Source organism: Gekko japonicus, unplaced genomic scaffold (genome assembly GCF_001447785.1).
Source record: "Gekko japonicus isolate JY-2015 unplaced genomic scaffold, Gekko_japonicus_V1.1 scaffold34, whole genome shotgun sequence".
Classification (NCBI taxonomy): Eukaryota; Metazoa; Chordata; class Lepidosauria; order Squamata; family Gekkonidae; genus Gekko; species Gekko japonicus.
In genome coordinates, this window is record NW_015173673.1 from 1,552,081 (window position 1) to 1,572,821 (window position 20,741).

At 44.7% G+C, this 20,741-nt stretch overlaps 2 protein-coding genes across 2 annotated transcripts in view; one reads left to right on the top strand and one right to left on the bottom strand.

The window, feature by feature from the left end:
- The window catches only part of CACNA2D4 (calcium channel, voltage-dependent, alpha 2/delta subunit 4), a 251,208-nt gene that overhangs the window by 78,194 nt on the left and 152,273 nt on the right, over positions 1-20,741 (bottom strand). The gene's annotated exons all lie outside the window — the stretch shown is intronic.
- On the top strand, positions 7,637-20,037 carry LRTM2 (leucine-rich repeats and transmembrane domains 2). The gene is made up of 3 exons (XM_015422890.1): positions 7,637-7,703; positions 14,777-15,367; positions 18,692-20,037. The coding sequence occupies exons 1-3, from the start codon at positions 7,637-7,639 to the stop codon at positions 19,144-19,146; spliced, it is 1,113 nt and encodes a 370-aa protein (XP_015278376.1). The 3' UTR covers positions 19,147-20,037.

Here is a 20,741-nt window from a genome sequence, read left to right on the forward strand (position 1 = left end):
CTCCATCTACCGTTTGATTCCCTGCATTTTGTTTCCCCAGATGCTTTTCTGTAGTTCCAGAAATGAGTTTCCAGGAAGAAAAATACTTGCAGGGGGAGAGGTTAAAAGCAAGTAGATACAGAAATGGTTCAAGTCACTTTCCCTGTGTATCCCTTTAGCTATAAAAATCAGATGCCCCATCCTCTCTTAAATGCGGCTGTGGAGGGCCAGGAGTCAAACGAAAAGGCTGCCATAGTTTTGTGTGGTTTGGGCTTTAAGATGGAGATGGACAGTTCTCAAAGGGGTTAAAAACAACTTGAAAAAGAGGTTTCTTTTCTCATGGGCTATACACGCATTTCACTTTTGCTTCTCATAAACGGGTTTTGATTGGTTTTAAAATCCTGCACAACCTGTTTTACCAGAAAAGACACAGTTTCAGAAGTGATGGTCTCACAAAGCACCTTCAGCTCTCTTAAAAAGAAGAGGATGTCTTCCTCTAATCTCAGTACTTAGGCTGGCATCCATCTGCAAAATAACTGTTCAACCCAGAGGGTAAAGAACCAACTGTGTGCCAAACTTTTCCTTTTAAAGACTATAACACACATACACACACAAACAAAAAGTTGTGGTTTTTTTATATCTGCACATAAATATGTGAATGACTTTGAGTGCCAATTCATCTATCTATCTGGCTGGATATAACATGAGCCAATAAATTTTACATGGTTTAATATTATATTCCATTTTATAGTTACTAATATGGAGAAAACCTATACCCATGAATCATAATCAAGGAAAATCACATGCGGTGCAACCATCCTAAGCACACTGGCCATAAAATACTAATAATCATACATATTCAGAAATAAATCTCTGTTGAGCTCTATAGAACATCCCATCTACTAACCACACTTAAAATTGAAACCATCCTAGTAAATTCTACTGAACTAGGCAGAATTTGCTTCTGAAATATATGTTTAGGATTGGGCTGTTATTACCACAGAGTCTCAAAGGTCCATAGAACTAGTTCTTATCCAATCCCCTATCTAAAAAGCAAGCCCACCACCAGCCCCCACAGAGCCTAGGTGCAAGGGGAGGGTTATATTACAATCACAACAAATTCCCGAAGGAATTGCACTCAGATCCTGCACATAATTACCCCCGGCCCAAAGGACATCCGCTTAGCCTCAACCAGGGACTGGGCTTTTTCTGCCCTGGCTCCGGCCTGGTGGAATCACCATCTTACAGGGCTCTGTAAGACCTTCTACCGTTCCACAGGGCCTGCAAAATGGAGCTGTTCCGCCAGGCCTTTGGGTGAGGTGGCAGTTGTCCATCTCAGTTGGCCTCCCTATTCTAGTTCCCAGCCTGCTGAAAGGGCCTATTTGATTCCACTTTGTGGCCCCAACAGACTTATATGAAAGTGTTGCTACCTGTGCAATTTTATTGTGTATTGTTTTAATTATGGTTTTATTGCAATGAGTCTTACACTCATTTTTTTGTGATCCACCCTGAGCCCGCTTTGGGGAGGGCAGAATAAAAATCTCAAAATTAAAAAATAAAGATTAAAAAAAGAATTGCTCAGAAGCACATCCATCTGATTGCAAGGGACTGCAGCCTATGACCGTTGCCTTATGTTACACTTAACTTTCTCTACATTTATACCCTCTGTGTCTGTTCAGAGACATATGACTATACATTTAAATGATTAACTTACAAGTAATGAGTAACTTATAAACTCAACCATTTGAGATGGCAGTATGGGTTAGGCCAGGGGTGGCCAAACTGTGGCTCAGGAGCCACATGTGGCTCTTTCACACATGTTGTGTGGCTCCTGGCAGGGCAGCTGGGGAAGTGAAAGGGAGGCATGCCCTCCCCGATTGGTCTTCCCTTCCCCACCCAGTGTTCCCCTCCCTGGGTAGGCTTGAGGTGGGGGGAAGCAGAGAAAGAAAGCAACTTTAACTTTAAATGTGTTCTCAAAGTCCCCCCCCTCCAGCTGGCTTGGAGAAGGCATGTGTCTCTTTAAACCCCTTCTCCAAGCCGCCATTCGGCAGGGGGAGGGCTTGGAGGACACATTTAAAGTTGTTTTCTTTCCATCTCTCACTCCCTCTCCCATCTATTTGCTTTCTTTCCACTTTCTTTCCACCTTTCTTTCTTTCTCCCCTCCTTCCCCATCTAAACTTAAATGTGTTCTCCAAGCCCCGCCACACCAGCAGACTGGTTCGGCTCAAAGAAGACATTTGTCTCTTTAATTTAATTTAATATGCAAATTTGCATATTTTTCAATTAGAACATGTGTGTTCATGCCTTGTGGCTCTCAAACATCTGACGTTTATTCTATGTGGCTCTTACGTTAATCAAGTTTGGCCACCCCTGGGTTAGGGCTTTAAAGCCACAGTCTGCTCTGTGCTGGGGTGTCTAGTTCATGCCACTGTATCATTAGCCTTGATTGTATCAGAATTTGAACTCAATCTAGACACTCAGTTCCCATTCAGGTGCACAGGGGTCAGAGATACCTTGGTGCATGCCCTGCGTCTTTTGTCCTAAATGCTCACATGGATGACGGGGGAGGAATGTTACATAGGGGATACTGCAGAGTGAGGAACAGAGTTGCCACCTCCTCCCCCCTCAAAAACACACACAAAAAAATACAAAAAAACTGTGGAGTTTTAATTCCTACAGGAATTCAACAAGTGCAGATCAGATGCAGCTCTGTCATGCAGTTTTATTCCAGAAAAAATATATAACAATTTAATTTCTGCTTGCCATGCAGCTATTAACAGCACAGAGATTCTAGCTATCTGGACAGAAATAACTAGAATAATTGAAGATAATGGTTTTGCGTCTACCAGTTCCATTTTGATGAGGCTTCTAAAAGATGTTGGTAAAACAAAAACATGAGAAATAGATCTTTAACTTCCTAACAGTTGCAAAAATATTCACTGAACAATTTTAGAACCCAAATACTTTCCTAGCTGTGAAAGTGTGGCTCTGTAAAGCACTGGATATTTTTTGCATGATGTAAATTGCCTATCTGATCAGACTGAGAGATGGTAGAATTCTAAAGTTAGATGGAGTAAAAAAGATGGAATTCATGTGTTGTATTCTGCAACAAATGAATTTGTCGGAAGACGATCACTATAATTCTGGACTCAGGCCTTTTAGCAATATAGTAGTAATTATGAGTGATAGATGAAACGGATGATGGATGCAAGAATCTATTAATTATGATAGCTCAATATTATAATTCAAATTATTGCTAATTGTGCATAATGTGTTCCAGATAAACCATTGCATTGGAATGAATCTTGATAAAATTGATTTGAACTTTTTTTTTTAATAAAAGGGTTGGATTTCCTCTCAGGAAAAAAGTGGAAACTCCAAGAAGCATAATCAGTACTTAACTGCCAAACTGAAAGATACTGATAGTCAGACCCTGTAACAGACCAGAGATGCACTGTGTGTGTGTGGGGGGGGGGGTGTCAATGTAATCTTGTCATTACTCATGTATAGGGTCACCAACCTCCAGGTGGTAGTTAGAGACCTCCCGCTATTACAATTGACCAAGATCAGTTCCCCTGGAGAAAATTGTTTTGGAGGGTGTACTCTATGGCATTATACCCTGCTGAGGTCCCTCCCCTCCCCAAACCCCACCCTTGCTAAGCTCCACCCCCAAATCTCCAGGTATTTCCCAACCCAGAGTTGGCAACCCTACTCATTGATAAAGGAAATGCACTTTGCCCTTGCTCAGAAGCAGCCATTACCCACTTTTTTCTTCAAGTTTCAGGGCAGTGAAAACAGACTCTGGGATTAACCTCAGGAGTGCCTGAATTAAGATTTGCCCAGGGCTTAATCTGAGCTGGGATTTACCAGGACTCAGTGGTGGATCCTGTTTTTAAGGCAAAGGCACAAGCCCAGAATATGTGAAGTTAAGATACCGCCTTGGAACATGCACAGAGTGCCTTTCCCTTTCCACTAGAGGATGGTTCATACACACACACACACACACAGAGAGAGAGAGACAGAGAGAGACAGAGAGAGAGATCAGCTGATTTCTCTACATTTGATTTATTAATATATACTGTGTGAGAGCTACTGAAATTATGTTTGAGAGTGTATGAAAGTTCCAGGTGTCTTATGGCCCATTCACACATGCAAATTATAACCATGAAATGCTGAACATATATATGTGAACCATCCCAAAGGAACAGTTCACAACATGGGTACCATTAAGGGAGAAAGACTCTAGCTGAGCGGTTTGCATGACATCCAGTTAGGCTTACAGCCCAGCACCTGCCTTTTGGAGAATTTAGAAATTTAATCCTGAAAAACAAACCACTGCCTCTGCCTTGAATAAAGTTCTCACCACAGGCAGTTATAGCAGGAAGCCTTAAATCTTCTTTTGGACAATGCACTCCTTTTGCTCTCACTGGAGATGGGATATCTAGAGCATCAGAGCGGTCCACAATGACCTAGGCAAAGCCAGGCTGAGTAACGGGGGTGGGAATGAGGAGAGGCAGAGAGTGGCAGGCAGTTCCTAATACCTTAGGGAAGGACAGGATCATTCTACAACAGGATTTGAAACTGATCAACTCTCTAGCCCAGCCATCCAGAGCAGCCGGCTAAGTCTCTGTGGCTGTCAGCTTAACTCTGCCGCTGGTTCCTGTGGGGTAGGGGAGTTAAATAGGACACAGACTGAGAGACGAGCAAGCCTGTTTGCTGGGAGTCAAGGAGGCAGAGAGAGAGAGAGGGAAGAAGGTGGAATTGGCTAGAGACCAGGTGGGAAGCAGAGTCTTGCCCGGTAAGTGTTCCTGCGTCGCTCTGAAGAAGAGGAGAGGAAAGAATGCTCTTTTCAAGGCTGCTTTGGGGACTGGCAAAGAGCTGTGGGGTGGAAGCCCTGAGCTGTGGCAGGCACAAGGGGGTGAGAAGCTTTTAGTGCCAGGAGAGATTCCGGCTCAGTTTTATTTGGGGAAGATGGGGTGTGTTGTGTGTTTGTGTGTGTGGAGGGGTGATCTTTTGTCAACGTTCTTAATATCTTTCACCTCAGCATCCTCCTGTGAGATTATCTCTCAACAGCTTTCGCAGACCACACCAAATCCTCTCGCCCTCTGTGCTGTGTGAATTTAAGAGCCTTTGGGAGGATTTGATTGCCCATCAAAATAAATGAATGAGGGGAGGTAAGAACAGGAGGAGGAGGGGAAAGTGACGGACATGGACCGAGCTTCGGGCATATTATACAAATCTAAAAATAAAGCCAAAAGGAAGACATAACATCTTCCAGGAGCAGGCGCGGGAGGGATGGGGAAGGAGGGGGTGAGTGGGAGAAGTCCGAGTCTAGTGGGAATTCTTGCCGGGCTAAGCTAATGGTGGGTGGGTTGCAAAACTACCCTGCTTGAACCTAAAACAACAGAAGGAGGAGCTGTGAACGGTGCTTCTAAGAAACAGTGGCCCCTCCCTCCCATTCCTTCCCTGCTTTTGGCAGCTGAAGGGCAGGGAGAGAACCTGTTGTCATGGTGGCTTATCAGCAGAGGACCGCTGATCATCTTGGGGGGGGGGGTCTGATTTAAATGCTCACTCCCCTCCCTCTTTTATTCAAATATAATTCCCCCCCCCCACATCTTGCTTTTCGTTTCTAGGCTTTTGAGCTGCTGCACAATTAAGATCCCCATAGCCCCATGTTGGAGATGGGCATCCCTGTAATGGGCATCATACCCCTGTGGACACCCGAAGGGATGAGAGGGGAAGGAAGCTTGGCAGCACAAGCAACCCAAGTCTGTTCCTTGGGGCACATTGGTTCACCTCTTATTATTTTCCCCCAGGGGCTTTACAGCACTGCTTTCAGTGTATCTCACCCCTCCTGCAAGCCATGCAGTGCTGATGTGGCATCACAGCTGACCAAAGGAAATCAGCAGGTCAAGTGACACAGTCTGGGCTCAGAACTTGGAACTTGTATTGAATGCTGGAGTGCTCTGAATGCCTTGGAAATGTGCAGGGCTGCTTCAAACATGTATATATCGCTGGCTTTCCCTCCACTTGATTACTGTATCCTTGGTGATGGGCAGCTGATTGTGTGAACTGACTCCATGAAAAGCATTTATTCCAAAGTGACATTCGACTCCCTTCCTTTGCTGTTCGATCAGTTCATACGTGTGAGTCGTCATTTATATTCTGAATCATCAATTGATGAACATGCGAGTGTGAATTCGGGTGCCTCTGAGCACCAGAATGGCTCCTTCTTCCCAGTGATTCCCTGGGAGCACCAGGGATTAAACAGCAGGGCAACCAACTCAGAAGGGTTAGCTTCCAGGCTGGCTTAAGCCTGTCTGATGTTTCAAATTAACTGGTGGGTGGCTGTCTGAACAGAAAAGGGGCACCTAAGATCCTGTACAACATAGTATCTGACAAAGAAGGTACAACTCCTAAAGACGCTGCTGTGTAATCATGGCTTGTGAGGCCTGGGATCAAGGCAGCATTTTTAGTGAGAAAAGAAGGGCTGGCTTTGGATGGCTTTAGCCTCGGTGGCAATCAATTTCTGATAACCAGTCCTGTGTATAACACACCAGTCCGGAAGTGGCAAATGACCGGTTGAGCAAACTCCAGAGGACAACGAAAAACAGAAGGGCTTGGCATGATGTGGTCGATGGGGTTGTGAAGAGTCGGACTCGACTGTGTGACTGAACAACTAGCTCAAAAATCAAATAAATAGGAATACAGAAAATTCAAATGTTTCCTCTAAGGCCTCCCCCCACACCCCGGTTTTTGGTGCTTTCCACTGTGCAGGCAGGTGATTGGGCAAAAGAAAAAAATTATGCCAACACTCTTCCAGCTTACAATGTCAGAGAGTAAAGTGCAGCTTCCCTTCCCTAAGTGCACATTTGTTTCTCATTAGCTGTACATGGTATGCCCATCTTCCCTCAAGGCTGCATCTGTATTTTCTCCATGCTTAAAACTAAAATATTTTGGATCTGGGAAAATGCAACACTTCAGGTAGAAAAATCACTGTTATTGCAGTTGCTGTGAGGAACATGGCTCCAGGGAATGTCATGGACACATATGGGTTATTGTTTGTGGTGTGTTCATTGATCAGCAGTACCACTTGAACCCCACCCATGGACCCACAATGCCGATCTTTGTTTAGTTTATGTATTTAGGCTGTGAAATCTCCTGCTTGGTAATCTGGGCTCCCTGCTTAATATTTGGTTATGTCATGTCGGTGAGTTGGCAGGGCTGGTCTTAGCATTGCTGCTGGTCCCTCCAGCCAACTCCATGATCTGCCTGACTCTATCTGGTTGTCCACCACCACTACCTACTGGGAAACATTTCAAAAAAGGCTTCCTAGAACAACTGGTGTCACCATTCTAGGAAATCTGCATGTGGTACACACAACTAACATGAAGGCATTCCTCCCCCCTTGCAAATGTTGTGTTTGGGCAGGTTTGTTTGTTTTTTACTTTTTAAACACGCCTCACCTCTCCTGCTAGTAAGATGCCTCCCTGCATTAGGCCAGCTAACTTCACTGAAGTATAATTTTATTAGAGAGTCAACTGCCATTCTTTCCTATGTTTTTGTCTTCCAGATTAACCAGACTGTTCTGCCTGCAACAGTGTGCGCCAGCCTGGCTGGCGGGCACGAGACACCGTGGGGAAAAACAGTGACCATCATGTTGTCTCTGAGTGGAGGCTATTGGTGGAGAAATACACTTTCTGCGAGATGGAGAGAAGCTAGCCGTAAGTACTGCTCACCTGAAAGATTATTTATTATATAAGCAGTCAGTCTCTGCAACCTAAATAACGGTAAAGAAATCAAAATGCTTCCATTTTAATAGTGAGGATTTCACCCTAGCTTTCAAATTTGGGGATATGCAATAAGGGATAAGAGATGTAGTGACAGAGGGAAAAGATACAGTGTTTAGTAGCAAAACAAAGTCAGTCTCTGCAACCTAAATAATGGTAAAGAAATCAAAATGTTTCCATTTTAATAGTGAGGATTCCACCCTAGCTTTCAAATTTGGGGATATGCAATAAGGGATAAGAGATGTAGTGACAGAGAGAAAAGATACAGTGTTTAGTAGCAATACAATGATTAATATGTATTCAAGGGTTCTTGTTCCAATGGGTTGGAAGTGGGAAATGACCAGACATCTTGGTGGTCAATCAACATTTTAAAAAAATATATACATTTGCATGATGACACTGGAAAATGCGTACTGCAGACTGGTGCAAAGATTAATTCTGCCCTCATCAAAAAATTCCACACCCACTACTTTGTAGAGCAGGAAAGGCCACATGAAAGCCCTGGTGCTATGTTAAAGATGATCAATGCCAATAATAGAACAATGTTTGAGTCCAGTGGAAACTTTAAGACCAACAAAGCTTAATTCGGGGTATAAGCCTTCATGTGCATGCACACTTCTTCAGTACATCCCAAAGACCACATCTGTTGATCAATCAGTGCCATGTGTTCACCAGACCATTCAATAGTCACATTTTTGAAGACTGTAATTCAAATTAGAACTGGTCCTCTACTGTGCTGTACACAGGGCTGGCCCGAGGTATTTTCGCGCCCTAGGCGGGGCTACCTTGTGGTGCCCCCCCAGGTGAGCTTGTCCAGGGGGTCCCGGCACAGTTCCTCGGCCCCCGCCGAGCAGAGGCGCCGCAAGAGCCTGGCCGGGTGCCCCAAAGTGGCCAGGTAAGGGAGGGGGTGCGGGTGGAGAGGCTGCAAGACTCACCAGTGCTCACTGCCCGGTGCACCCGCGCCCTCTCAGCTTTGACAGTGGGGACGAGCAGCCCTCCTTGGCGGGTGGCAGCAGCAGCACAATCAGCACTGTCTGGCCCAGCCCGGCAGCCAATTCGGGTGCCCCGCGCCCTCCCACCCAGCCCTGGAACCGAGAGGAGGAGGGGGAGCGCACGGCCAGGCACACTGGCCAAGGCGAGGATGACGTGGTGGGGCTCACTCACGCGGGGAGTTCCAGCGGGCAGGCAAATGGTAGCCCCTCCCCGAAGGGAGACAGACAGGCCAGTCCTCCCTCCCTCCTTCGGCGACTGAGCCCTGCTGCCCGGACCCAAGAGCAGCTGCGGCATCTGGTCAGAGGCTGCCCTTCTGCCCCAGAGCCTGCCAGCTGCCGACCCTAGGTGGGTGGGAAGGAGGGAGGGAGGGGGTGCTGCTGCTGCTGCGGTTGGGCCGGGAAGCGCCAGAAGGTGGGCAGCCTCCTCCGATGGCGCTTAGATGTGCCGCTCTCAGGGAGCTTCCGCCCAGTCCGCCCGCCCCCAAGGAGGGAGGGGGGAGAGCAGGCGAGCTGTGACGCTGCCTCCTGTACCCAGGCCGGGGGTCCCACTGCTGCTGCTGCTCCTGCTGGCGGTGGTGGCGGTGAGTCCCTTCGGCCTGGGGCTGGAGGGGAGGCACCATGGGTGCACCTCTTTCCAGGCAAGCCTGTAGCGGGACCCACTCCTCCACCCCTGCGGCTCCCGGGATTCACTCTGGGGCAGGGGGGCTTTTGGCAGTGGGACCCGCTCCTCCACCCCTGTGGCGCCCGGGACTCACTCTGGGGCAGGGGGGGGCTTTTGGCGGTGGTGAGGGCCCCCCCGATCCAGGGCTCGCGCTCTAGGCGAACACCTAATTCGCCTAGCAGGTGAGCCGGCCCTGGCTGAACATTTATGATAGTCACAAGTGTTAAAAATGCCCAAGGGGCTAACATCCACATGATATCAACTGTGGAAACCATCTATGTTAAATTAAGGACTGAATCCCTGAAGCTATTGTTTTTGGTGATTCTGGCAGTGTGAAATTGAAGAGGTTGTGATGTTAAAGAATTGTTAAGTAATCAGGCATAGTGGTGGAACAAGAGCACGAAGTTAAAATGGATGCATACCTGCACTCTTCTGTCCCATTTACAGCTTCTAAATGAATTTATTTTACTTGCTTCTCAATGAAGCCGAATCCCTGCTGGAGCATCAGCTCACTCTTCTAAAAATGCAGAGGCTCCCTAGCAGGAGCAGTAGAAATAAAGGGAGGGTAAATGTACTTCAATGAACCACCAGACAATCTCTGCAGTACATTATGAAAAGGGCCCTTTACATTAATGAGGATACATGCAGCTAAAGCTGAGTGGGGGGTATAGACTCTCACCAAAAAGTAAGACCAGGGGTCAGAATGCAAGATGCCAATGGAATCTGCTGAGTGAACTCTTTCCTTTTGCCCAGGAGCCTCGCCTTTGTTATATGCCCTTGCCTCCTAGATTGCTGTTATCAATTATTTACTCTAAATGCCACTGAGCCCCAGACTAATCTTATATTCTTGGATCATCTTACTAGAGTTCTGAACACCCCCACAAAGTAACGTTATCTTTTCTTGACATAAGAGCATACAGTATGCTGAATATTTCACTTAGACTATTGTTTAGCTTCTGCTATTCATTGGATGAAAACAACATTCTATCTAGCTGCCCCCTTGAGCAGCCACAAATAAAATGGCTTTTCAGATCATGTATCTGAAATCCCTACCAAACCACACTGTGGCCTTAGCATTGTTTTTGCACAATTGATAATATCGGAACTGATGTTTTCTGGTAACATAAGGAATGAAACTCTTTTGATCACCCTGTCACCTCTAGAGTCAGTGTAAATTAAATTCTGGGTACATCTTGCACCCATATTCCTGGAGGTCATGTTGACATTTAATCATTAATGGTGGTATCCTCGGACAGGGGCTAGCTGAGAAGAAGGTAGTAATGAAACACACAGAGAAAAGTGTCACCCGTATAACCTTTCCTGACATATTCTCACCTTTCCGCTAAATGTTATCTCATCATCACAGATATCACTGTATTATTAATATTGTACTTCTGTCAAGCATCCATAAAATCAGGATCACCTGAGTGACTCATGTCAGCTTTCCTTCACTCTTGTTCTTTCAAGCACCATCCTACATTCATGCCTTGAGTGGAATTAGATACCTCCAGCCAGACTGTCTGCTTTGGTGCCAAGATCTGTTTTCAGGGCACCAAACATCCACTGCTGATCCTGACCTGTGCTTGATATCAAGGCAAATAAGAGGTCTGAAAGTACAGACTTCTCTAATTTTGGGCCATGCTACCTGAGCCATAACTTATGTTAGGAGAGCAAGAGCACTAACGAGCATCTGTGCACAATGGAAGAGACAACTTGTCCTACAAATTAGATTCTATTCTGAACTTTAAATGACTTCACCGCCACCATTATCTCACAAATCTAATACCAAAACTCATTTGGAAACGTGAATCTGGAGACAAAGAACAGAAAATAACAGAGGAGCCAAAAGCAGGATTTACTGGAAGAAAAGGATGGCCACGTTAGGCAGTGATATTCAATCCCACATTCACATTCAGTGACTTTGGAATTTACTCCAATCTATTTATTTTTTTTAAACCCCCGGAGGGATATTTTTCTTTAGCAATAAACTACAAAACTACAAAGAAAATATTAGGGAGTGGACTACATCTAGGGATAAAGGATAGATAACCACACTAAACTAAAACCCCAAGAGGAGGAGATCTTATCCCTGTTAGTATAAGTGTTAATACTATAAGTGTTAATATCACAATATACTTGTAGAATTCTTGTTTGTCTCAGCTTCAATATTTATGTGTTAATGAGAGAACTTTCTGATCATCTTCTTATTCTTCGCTTCAGAGGCTATTTTATGAGTCCTTCTGCGTTTACTTCGGCTTTCCATCTCTAAAATCGTATACAACTCTGGCAGCACCTGCACCCGTTTCTGCAGCAGAGTCCTCTTCCGTTCCAGAGGTGGCAGAGTGACTAGATTTCGTTTCTTCCTCCTTGGGCTCTTCCTCCGTTCCCAGCTGACGCCACAAAAACTCTTTTGCTTTAAAAATGAAGTCTATCTTCTCTCTTTTATCATTGATATTAAAGATGACACCCTCCGGGATCGCCCACCTGTACAATATTCCATTGGTTTGAAGGAAAGAAATTAAATCCTTATAGTTTTCCCTCTTTTGTCGAATTTCAAATGGAATGTTTTTTAAGGTCTTGATGATTACATTTCCCATTTTCAGTGGAGTTGCTGATGTCACTTTTAAGATAGCATCTCTGGTCTGTCTTCTTGAGAATCTGACCACAATTTCTCCAGGAAGGCTATTTTTTTTAATATAATTGGAGTATGCCCTATAGACTAACTCCATTTCTTTTACTAACTCATCCGCTGTTAAGCCTATTACTGGAGCGATGATCTTGCTAAGCAGCTTCCTCAGGTCCTCCTTCTCTGCTTCAGGAACTCCCTGGAACCTGAGAATCAGGTTAGCTTTTTCCATCTGTAATTGCAACAAATGATTTTCTTGGAAGTTCTGCTTCATTTCCATTTCTCCCATTCTTTTCTTCAATTTCTTACTTGTGGTGTCTATCTCTTTAATTTGCTCAGTTTCCTGCTCCACTTTCTTCTCCGTTTCATTCAGCTGGAGCTGTTGAGCTGCAAAGTTCTTATTCATCACGGTCAATTGCTGGTTAATACCATCGAGTTGCTCCATCACCGGCTTAAGCATATCCGCCAGCAGTTTAATGACGTCTGCTCCCTCTTTCGGTTTTGGACTCTGACTGCCCGGTGGTTTCGTTTTCAACTTTGTCTGCTGGGCCGTCATTTTCTCCGATTTGTTTACAGTTTCTAACGCTTCTTCCCGGCTCAAAAAATTTGCCCCACGATGACGATAATCAAGTAAGTCTCTCAAAACACACTCGTTGTGTTTCCTCCCCTCTCCCCCTTCGTATCGCTTATCAGTTCATTCGCATAAGAGGCGTCCCTCTTAGCGATCTCTTTTATCACTGGGGGGGGGAATCCGCTTTTACAATAATTCGGTTTATTTTGAACTCACGTTCATTGTCGATCAGTTTCTCTGACCTCGCTCATTCTAAACACCATTCTACTCGATCTCCGGCACTTGTCCCAGTCAAATCAGCTAGTGCCTGAAGGCCACACAGCAACTGGACCATCAGGGCAGAGGGGAGCCTTGATTCTCCAGCATTATGCCATCAAAGAGGCTACCCCTCAAAAGCCCTCTGGCCTGGAGCCTATCGCAAAGGCTCCATGGGGGTGTCACTTGAGGTGGCACCCCTCCAAGCAGCTGGTGTGCGGATCGCTCTCCCGTGGTTTGGGGAGAGCATCCACCATCGCTGCTCCAAAAATCGGAAGCCTACTCCAATCTAATTTTGTGTGCTTAGAAGGTGAAGTCAGATTGAAACTCATTTCCCCCCCAGCTGAGATCAACTAATGTTTCTTTCATGATTGTGATCTTTTCTTGTTTGCCTTTTAATTAAGATCAAGTGAAATCACAGAATCCCAAGAAAGAACATTCCATTCTGGAGAACTCATGAAAGGACATTCTTTCTGGAGGCCTAGGAATTTCAAAACTCTTGCCTATTGTAGTCTATCTTCCCAGGCTTTATTTGTAGATTTTCAAGAAACAATGCTACATTTAATATCAGACTACCTTATCACCTCTTTTGGCCTTCATCTATAGTGTTATTTGGTATATGTTTTTACATCCATTGTTATGTTTGAATAGATGTATTTAGTTTCATTGTTGATGTTTAGGGCTCTGTCCCATTAGGGAGACCATCATCTGTTTCTGGGTGGAATAGACCCCTCTGTACTGAAAGGGAAGAACAACACAGTAGAGAAAGAAATGAAAGATGGAGGAGAAAGTAGAACAGGGTGTGCAAGAAGGCGAGAAGAACAAAACCTTGTGTTAGGAGTCCTGCTTTGTATTGTCTCCTTGCCTTTATCAGGTTGCAACACCCATGCACCCGTGCCCAGGCTAGCCTGATCTCGTCAGATCTCGAAAGCTAAGTAGGGTCGGCCTTGGCTAGTATTTGGAAGGGCGACCTCCAAGGAATACCAGGGTCATGATGCAGGAGCAGGCAATGGCAAAACCACCTCTGAAACCTCTCTTGCCTAAAAAATAAGTCTAGCTCACCATCTAATGCTAAATGCTTTAGCAATAATGCTAAAAGAGCTAGAACTTCTGGCTGCCAGATAATCTTAGGATCTCCTGGCTATATTACACACAAGACCATATGATAATTATTAATGATTACCCATGCATCAGGGACCTGTGGGCACGGACTGTATTTTAGAAATCTAAATGCTAAGCAAAACATACATCCAAATAGAGCAGCTGGACTCCTCTTTCACAGGAAATCACACTGCATAGATAATTTGTTCTTTAATGTTTACTAAATGTATCTAATTAAACTTTTCTGTATGGAAACTGATTATTAAGAAGGAACTGTCTATTCTTGCTTCCAATCCCATAATGCTTTGCTTCATCATGCCTCTGACAGTAAAGCACTCTGGCATCAAGTAGCAAAGCCCTCTGGGATATGCTGACCTTTCTTGTCAACGACACTATAAGGATGTTTATTCCTTTATTCCTTAGCCCAAAAGCTGATGAAAGGGTGAAACAAAACTTGCACTGTTGAGAAACCTTCTGGAAGTACCAGGATATATCTACAAGGATTTCACTTCATTACAAAGAAGATCAGTTTAGTCCTATTATACCTTTGGGGGGTATTTAAAAGAATTAGCACCTTTGCCAGTGAGGTGAACTATAAATCTAGAACTGAAAGTGTGGGAGGCTAATTTCCTGCCTATACAGAAACATAACCTACTGTGCTCAACGCCCTAAAAGCCAGGAGGTCAGTTTTTCTCACTGGATACTGCTGTGGGGGGGACGACTCCAAATCCTGCTACAATGTAAGACAGTACTCATATATGAATCCACTGGTTTAATCTGTGTTTCCTTTCTCTCCTGTAGTGCTTGCCTGTTGGCTTTCATTCTGTGCAGCAGAGTCTCTCACTGTTTGTCCCTCCTCCTGCAAGTGCAACAGTGGTACTCTGGAAGTGGACTGTAGTGGTTTGGGACTTTCATCCATCCCTGTAGACATTCCTACAAACACCAGGACCTTCCTTTTCCTCAACAACGAACTAAGCACTTTGCCAGGACAAGCTTTCTCCAATCTTTCTGCTCTCCAGAGACTGGATCTTTCAAACAACTTCTTAGACCAACTTCCCGAAAATGCTTTCAGAGACTTAGTGAACCTCACTGAGCTACAGTTGAGGAACAATAGCATCAGGAGCTTGGACAAAGACCTTCTCCAAAACACCGCTCTTCTGCGTCAGCTGGACTTGTCAATCAATGGCATTGCTCAAATCCCTTCTGGCATCTTCGATGATCTATCCTCTCTTCGCTGGCTCTCCCTCAGGTCAAACCGCTTGCAAAATTTGGACAGGGTGACCTTTGAGCCATTAGTTAGCTTGCAGCAGTTGCAAGTGGGAGACAACCCCTGGGAATGTGACTGCAACCTGAGAGATTTCAAATACTGGATGGAATGGTTCTCTTATCGAGGTGGGTACCTAAGGGAGCGGGCCCATATCTCCCTACCAAAGGTTATTCATTGCTAACTTTTGCAGGCTCAGGAGGGCTAAAAGAAGCAGCTAGAAAAGGTGGACGGATCAGGATGACCTAAATTCTAATTCTTGTACATAATTCTATAATTCTAATTCTCAGTTATAATCCTGTGGTGCTATGCTACAAAGCATAAAGCAGTGCACTGTAGTTTGGCTGAAAGGGCACTTCCAACCCAAAGTCCTGTTACCAGGTGCTGACAGTCATTCACCACCCCCAGAGGAGGAGTGTGAACTCATTGGTCACACATCTTCACACTGGGGAAAAGATCAAGGAAATGAATAGTTGCTACAGTGAAAGAAGAATTTGGATATTTCTCTGAATAAAGGCAATTTTACTGCTCTAGAAGACCTAATAAAGTAAGGGGAAAGCCAGTGATTATATTATATGGTTATGATCACTTAAGATTTGAGCGTGACTCATGCAATATGCCCAAAGCAAACTTTGGCCTCCACTCATTCACTGGGGATTTAACATTTTCTTCAATACAGTCAGGACACCGGGTCTGTAGCCAGAAATGTTACGGTAAAGGGGCATAACTGTACCCTGAAGAAAGGTAGCAGGGTTTCCTGGGTTCAGGTTGGCAGGTCCTCATCATCTCAAACTCTGAAGCTCATCAGATGGGGCCCAGTGATATCATGGACAGGAACCAGTGATGCTATGGGGTGGGACCTGGCAATGTCAGATGGAACAGCAGTTTTAATGGTAGTAGTTCCACAACTGCTGCTTATTGTACCGCATGGTATCTATGAATGTACAAAGTTATAATCACACAGTGAAAAGATGAGCTGTTTATCAGGCTAATTTTTTTTAAAATGAACACTATGTGCTAAATGTAAAATGCAACTGAGCTGTTAGTGCCAGATCGCTGGCTCCCATCTCCAATTTATATCTGGAGTAATAACCACAAGCAGACATGCAGAGAAATCTTAAAAGGAAACATTTTGTTGGCTAACTGGCAGCTCTGAGATTCCAGCATGTTGTGTGGTTCATGAGCCCCAAAAGTTTAGATCTTAAGTCACCATGAGGTGCTGAAAATGAGCACCCAAATTTGAGTCATGGTACCTAAGCCTGAATCCTAGCAACCATGGGGGGGCTATCATATGACAACTTGAAACAACAAGTTTCCCATATTTTATCTATGTACTTCTCATAAGATATTGTCACTGGGCCAGGGGGGTTAAGACTCAAAACAGTGTTAGGGAAAACCATGGGCCAGGGGAGTTGGAAACTAGTCAGTGCTTAAATGAGTAAAATGAAAGATTCCAGAGTTACATCTGCCTGCAAGTAACCCCCTGCAGCAGAATTACATGTTAGTATATGTGTGTGTGTACAGCACGATGAGGGGGAAACACTCTCCACATGTGTAGAGTGTTTGCAATCACAGCAAGATTATTCCTGATTTCAGTTTATTTAGTTCCTTGTCTTTCTGCGTTGAGAAGTTGTTTGGGTATTATATCACTTCAACCTTCTGGCCTTCTGAAGTGCCAGATAATCTCTGTAGTGAAAGGTTCTGTAGTGAAAGGTTCCTGAGCATTATCCCTCATCTATTTAGCCCTAGTCCCAGATTATGGAAGAGATGAGATGAGTTTGACAGCAACGTAAAAGACATTCAGCACAAACTCAGAGGCCCCCATTCTTTCACACAGGTGAACTCCAGCAAGCTAAGTGAAACTCAGCATTCATTTTTCTGTTCCTGTTGCCCCTCCCACAGCCCCACCTACTCCTGAGGCAAATTCCCTACTGCAAACAGAGGCTGCAACCCTCAAATAGTATAATTTCAGTTTTCTTTCCAGTAGTCCCACCTGTCATTGTGGATACTAGAGGACAGAAACAAACATGAAATAAGCAAAGGGCCCAGGGAGAAAAGTTATGGGACAAAGGAGACAAGAATGAATTTGGTCAGGAAGGGAATAACTGACACAGTTTCCATTATCTTACAGCTTCCCTTCTCCCATTCTTTCCTAGGCAATTTCAACACAAACTGCTTGCACGTTTCTCTTTATATCCTCACAACGGAAAAGGCCAGAGAGTTGCTTTTTAAAAAAGAAAGAAAAAAAGAAAGCTGTGAACTCAGAGAGGGGGCATTCCCCGCCCCCCCATGCCTCTGGTAGCTAAGGGCCTGCAGAACATTTACTACCACTTTACCCAAAGATTTCTCATTTGTAAAACTGTCTCAGTTGCATGTATCTCAACAGTTACAGGCAATTTCTTTGGCAACTTCTGAGTTAATTGACAATATGCTTTGATATTATTGTTTAAGGAAATGTTAAGCATTTATATTACCAACTGCTAATGGGCCTTCAGCAGAACTTCAGCAAAACCTGTAACTGCGGCAATACCATTTGGTCCAGGTTACATTTTAAATGATGTTCATGCTCTATGTTTGTAGTTTTTCTTAACTTGCCCTGAGTTTTGGGCCAAAAGAGTATCTTCATTCTTAAAGCTTAGCTACTGAAAAATAAGCAGAAAGCCCAATCGACTGCAATTTCTACAGCATTCTTGCATTGTGCTGAAACAACGAGAGGGACAGAGTGATCTGCTGGAGAAGAAAGATGCCGAAGACTCTCATCCAGCCACAAATAATTCTGGCACCTCTCTCCAGCTAGAAGTCCCACCCTATGCCAGCTGCACAGGCAGAATTTCTGTGCCCTTGAAAATGTTCACACTACTGGTAGCAAGAGGGCCAGGGAAACAGCATTAGGAAATTGGCTAAGCTGTCAGGCCCTGGTCCAGGTCCAGTGGCATATTTCCCCCAAACAGTTCTTTCTAACTTTAGACTCTGTCACATGTCACCCTTAAGCCCTCGGCCACCTACCTAAATGCTTCCAATGCTTTCAAATAAATTATACTCTGTCTTCTCCGTTATCATACAGGCCAGGGAGTTAAGTCTCAGGGGATCCTCCTCTGTACCCAGATTATCACATCTGTTTGTAAGGATTCAAGGGGGTCTAGTTATTCCAGAAGAGCTGGCACAATTGGCCCAAATAATTTGGAAGCAATAAAGGAAAACCTGGTTGAATCCCTTGGCTAATGGCAAATTTTTCACTGTTAACAGTGATTCATTCCATAATTTTGCAGTTCCTGACACATAGTGTCTAATTTCTTAGCTGAAGAAAGGGAGACGGCCCTAATATATCAAAGTGTTCAGGTGTAACAACTGTACTGGAATAAATTATTGCACTGAACATGATGTCGTTTCACACCACAAGATTGTACTAACCCCCCTCTTCTTTTCTTTTCTTTTTTGTCCTGTGGTATTAGGAGGAAAGATAGACCAGCTGGCATGTACCCTGCCTAAGGAGCTGCGGGGGAAGGATATGCGCATGGTGCCCATGGAGATGTTTAACTACTGTTCCCAGCTGGAGGATGAGAACAGCTCTACAGTTCTGGACAATGTTGGCCCTCCTTGCAGTAAGGGAAGCACAACTGCCACCAAGCCTAAAACAAGCCTGGAAGCAGACGAGGAGCCCACTGTGGGTTGCCCCCAGAAACAAAGATACAGGCCCGTCAGTGTGCGCAGGGCAATTGGCACCGTCATCATAGCTGGGGTGGTCTGCGGCATTGTGTGTATCATGATGGTGGTGGCAGCCGCGTATGGCTGTATCTATGCATCTCTCATGGCTAAGTACCACCGGGAACTGAAGAAGAGGCAGCCACTGATGGGAGACACGGAAGGTGAGCACGAGGAACAAAAGCAGATCTCGTCAGTGGCATGAATCCCTTTTTGGAAACCAGTGACAGAAGGAAACCAGGACGCAGGAGAGTCTTGAGCCCTCACATACCTTCTCAGACGTACAAATGTACTGTGCAGCTGTTTCATTCACCAAATTAGTCAAACATGCTTCTGAATTCAGGCCAGCCACCTCCCACTTCAGGTCCTCTCCTTCCCTCTGCCCTCATGTACTTCCAAGCAAATAAACTGTAGTCAGACCTCAAGTGCTAATCATTTTTCCTCTTTCCATAAAATTCTACACTGATGCTCACATGTAGGGAACCCAAGCCAACCAGGCATCTTCCCCCCTTTCCTTCACTACATTGATACTTCGCACATGCCCATAGTATCAGAGAAACATTTTGCAAACAGTACGAATAGCCAAAGGCACCAAGACAACCCCTGTGATTGTGTCTAAACTCCACTGGTGGGGTTAATAACATCACTGCACAATCATCTACTCTTCCCTGTCATCTGTACAAGAAACCCACTTCACAACTACTCCAGGAATGATTCAAGGCCAGCTCCGATTACACTAGAGGCACAGAAAACTTGACCTTCCCGCTATTTATAACAGGAACAGAATAAATATTCCTTAGATTGAAGACATGTTGCATACACTCATGCCAGCATGTACCTCACCTTCCATAACGAAGGGTGTGGACAAATAAACCTAACACCGGCTGATCACCACATATATATACACACACACACAAACGTATGCCTCTACACACCTCCGTTTCTTTGCATACCATCTGTATGTTACTATTTGTAGCAAACTGAAAAATGTGCAAGCTGCCTCCTGATATGATGATTTATAATCTGTGCAAGGAAGAGCCTTAAAAGCATTTGGGAAAGAAAGGATGCAAAGGAGAGGGTGGATGGGTCACCAAAAGGGCAGTTACTTTCTGAAGGCTAACGTGCCACCTCAGAAAGGGGGAAATGTTGTTTTTTTTCCTATTAGAGAATTAATCTGAAAGGCTCTTACAGTCTTTGTGGCAAAAGTGGGTCCCCAGGAGGGATTTAAGAGAACAACAGCCTGTCTGATCTCCTTAAAAGTATTTTTGGACACGGGTGGTGGGTGGTGGTGGGGCAGAGCATGGGCATGGCTGTAACAAAGTCAGACAAACCAGAGGCCAGGATCATTATTGCAGCAATGTGGCTATATATGTGGGATTAATGCAACAGAGCATGGCTCAGATAGGGAAGACTGGGGGAAATGATACAGAGCCATGAATGAGACAGCAAAGAGCTCCATGAAAAATGGAGGGAAAAGGAGCCACAGTTCAGAAATCCAAAACTGTTGATCAGCTACTGCTACAAACACCCTTTTTATATAACCATGTTTGTACATCACTCGTGCCCATACTTGTATGCTGAGCAACTAGCCAAGGTTCCTACTAAAAATAAGAGGCATAGCATTAAAGTCTTAGGTAGCATCCATGCACATGATAACTCCAACACAGATACACATGTGTGTGCATCCTTCTCTCCCCCCCCCCCCAATATGAATTGTTGCCCAAACAATCTTTCCCCAATCTGGTTTTTAAACCGTACAGCACCTCACAGCAGCAGCATTTTTTTTAACTGAAGGGAGGA

Excerpts from the sequence above, each read along its gene's own strand:
- LRTM2 (XM_015422890.1), top strand. The coding sequence starts at position 7,637 with ATGTTGTCTCTGAGTGGAGGCTATTGGTGGAGAAATACACTTTCTGCG. Across the intron at positions 7,704-14,776 it reads GAGATGGAGAGAAGCTAGCC|TGCTTGCCTGTTGGCTTTCA; the intron begins GTAAGTACTGCT and ends TCTCTCCTGTAG. Across the intron at positions 15,368-18,691 it reads GGAATGGTTCTCTTATCGAG|GAGGAAAGATAGACCAGCTG; the intron begins GTGGGTACCTAA and ends CTGTGGTATTAG.